The sequence below is a fragment of the Octopus bimaculoides genome, chromosome 13 (assembly GCF_001194135.2).
Source record: "Octopus bimaculoides isolate UCB-OBI-ISO-001 chromosome 13, ASM119413v2, whole genome shotgun sequence".
NCBI lineage: Eukaryota > Metazoa > Mollusca > Cephalopoda > Octopoda > Octopodidae > Octopus > Octopus bimaculoides.
The window spans coordinates 44,058,890-44,061,351 of NC_068993.1; the positions used below are offsets into that span (position 1 = coordinate 44,058,890).

Genomic DNA, 2,462 nt, shown 5'->3' on the forward strand with positions numbered 1-2,462 from the left:
TATATATATATATATATATCGGATTTATCTGCGATCGTCAGCGGGAATCTTATTCCTGGTTGTGTATAAGTTACATGGTCTCAGATTGAATATGAACATGAATGAAAAACCATTATTTCTAAACTATGAATAATAATGTTCTCATTGACAAAGCTCGGAATAAGACACCTGATGACTGATAATCAATCGAAAATCACACCGATCGAATCGTAGAATAGTCATGAATATTGAAATAAAATGTACATTTGAATTAATGTATCGGAAAATTACAAGATTTTGGCATCGTTAACCTTGTTATTGTTGTTTAGCACTAATGTCATATTTTGTTCGCTATGATCTTTCCATATATTAACGTAGAACCATGAGATTTATTTCTTTGTTTTATCTTCTATGAGATCTCTAGTGCTCACAACCTGGACTTTTCTTTTTTTCTGTTTTCTTTTTTTGCAGTCAAATGGTTACTCGCAGCCAGACTCTGCTATCATATCTTACCAAATTGATCCTAACGGCAAGGAGCATGCAAGAAAAGTGGACAAATACTCCAGAATTATATTTCCGCTGATATTTCTATTATTTTGCTTCATTTACTGGACATATTATCTAGGGGTATGATTGATGATTGATGATTGATATGTCATGACAAGTGGCTGTTCGTTTGGTGTTTTTATCAAAGTAATTAAAATGGAGTGGGGTTAAAACGCTTTGGCGTCGCTTTTTAAGCTTCGCTAATTCGACGTTGACTTATTTGACATCAGACATGTTAATGTTTCTCCCGTTTTCATGTTTCCATCGTTCTCTTCCACCTCTTTTTTCTCTCTATTTATGTGTGAACATCAAGTTATGCTTGTATATATATATGTTTGCATGTGTGTGTGTGCGTTTGTCTCCAGGGCCAAAATGTACTGTCACTAAAAGAGCTTGAATGTCCATTCTGCTGTGCCAAATCATCAGCGTCCAAACAGTAGTGCCCTATCGTCTCATTCCATAAAATGGGTGGTTTAAGTCGGCTGAATCAAGTGTTAGATTTTAAAGCTGATAGAATGTGGTGAGATTAGCCTGAATGCGCAGAAGTGTGAGCGTTATGATAGAGTGAGGTGTGCAGTTGAATGAGGTGTAAAGTAAGCTGAGTCAACGAATGAAGTTAGCATTAAAGGTAAGCTGATTGGTAGGGTTAGGTGAGTGATAGAGATGTGAGTGAAAGGGTTAGTGGCAAAGTGAAGTAATGTGTACTAGAATGACCGGTTGTATGGGTGAGTGTCTGTGAGGTAAGTGTGTGGAACCCTCTGCAGTGATGTTGTAGGGAACTGAGCTACAGAAAAACAAAAATGAGATAAATTGGAGCGTGTTATGATAAAATCAGGTAAGGTGAAGTGTGATATAGTAAAATGAGTGTAGTTAAGTGTGATATACTAATACACACACACACACACACACACACACATACACACACACACACACACACACACACACACACACACACACACACACACACACACACACACACACACATACACACATACATGTTTATATGGAGAGGGAGTTATATATATAAATAAGCAAATACATTAAAGTGGGGTGAAGCATGTTGTGGCAAATAAATTATGACAAAACGAGGTATGATAAATTAAGATAAAATACAATATGGGAAAATGGAGCTTTGAGGAAATGAAGTATAATAAATGGGGTATGAGCAAGGATGGTATAGTCAATAAGACATGGTACGGTGAGGTTATGGTAATGTGTGTATGGCATGATAGAATGGTACGGTATGTGAAATATGGTTATTGCGGTATAGTAAATTCTGGTTTAATATGGGAGGCATAATAATGCGTAGTATGTTCATGAAATGAAATGCAGTGAAGTATGATATGGAATTACTATGATAAGATCTGGTGTAGAGAAATTGCTGTGCAAGCTGTGCCGTGTTATATTTTGCGGTATGATTTTAGTTCATAATTAGTTTCAGTCATTGCTCATTTATACAATTTATGAACTAATATTCATTGATTTCCGATAGTAAGATAGAAAAAAGAAAACAGGGAGGTAATCTCGGTATCGCATCAAAAGCAATATTTTAACAAAAATCAAGATTGCGATCAGTATTGTTATACCCTAATCCTATTTAATGAAGGCAGAGTTACAGTAAAATTAACACACACACACACACACACACACACACACGCGAGCGCATACGCATACGCATGTGCACACCATTGTGCACACAAATGCACACACACAGATACAAACATGCACGTGCACACACGTACAAACTCGTGTGCACGCTCACTCACATACAAGTATACTGACTGACTCACTCAAACATACACATGCATACAAATATAGAGATACCGACTCACACATACACAGGCACCACGCACATTCTGATTCACTCACATACACATGCTCAAACACACATATTCACTCATACACAGAGGTAGATTAAATTTTAAATTTAATATGTA

General features: G+C 36.5%; 1 protein-coding gene across 1 annotated transcript in view; it reads left to right on the forward strand.

Annotated features, from left to right (window-relative positions):
- LOC106877995 (glycine receptor subunit alpha-3) overlaps positions 1-2,450 on the forward strand; it is a 53,073-nt gene extending 50,623 nt beyond the window's left edge. Inside the window, exon 8 of the mRNA XM_014927069.2 lies at positions 451-2,450. Within this exon, the coding sequence (XP_014782555.1) occupies positions 451-612 (162 nt within the window). The 3' untranslated portion in view covers positions 613-2,450. The remainder of the gene's footprint in view (positions 1-450) is intronic.
- Positions 2,451-2,462: the final 12 nt, after the last annotated feature.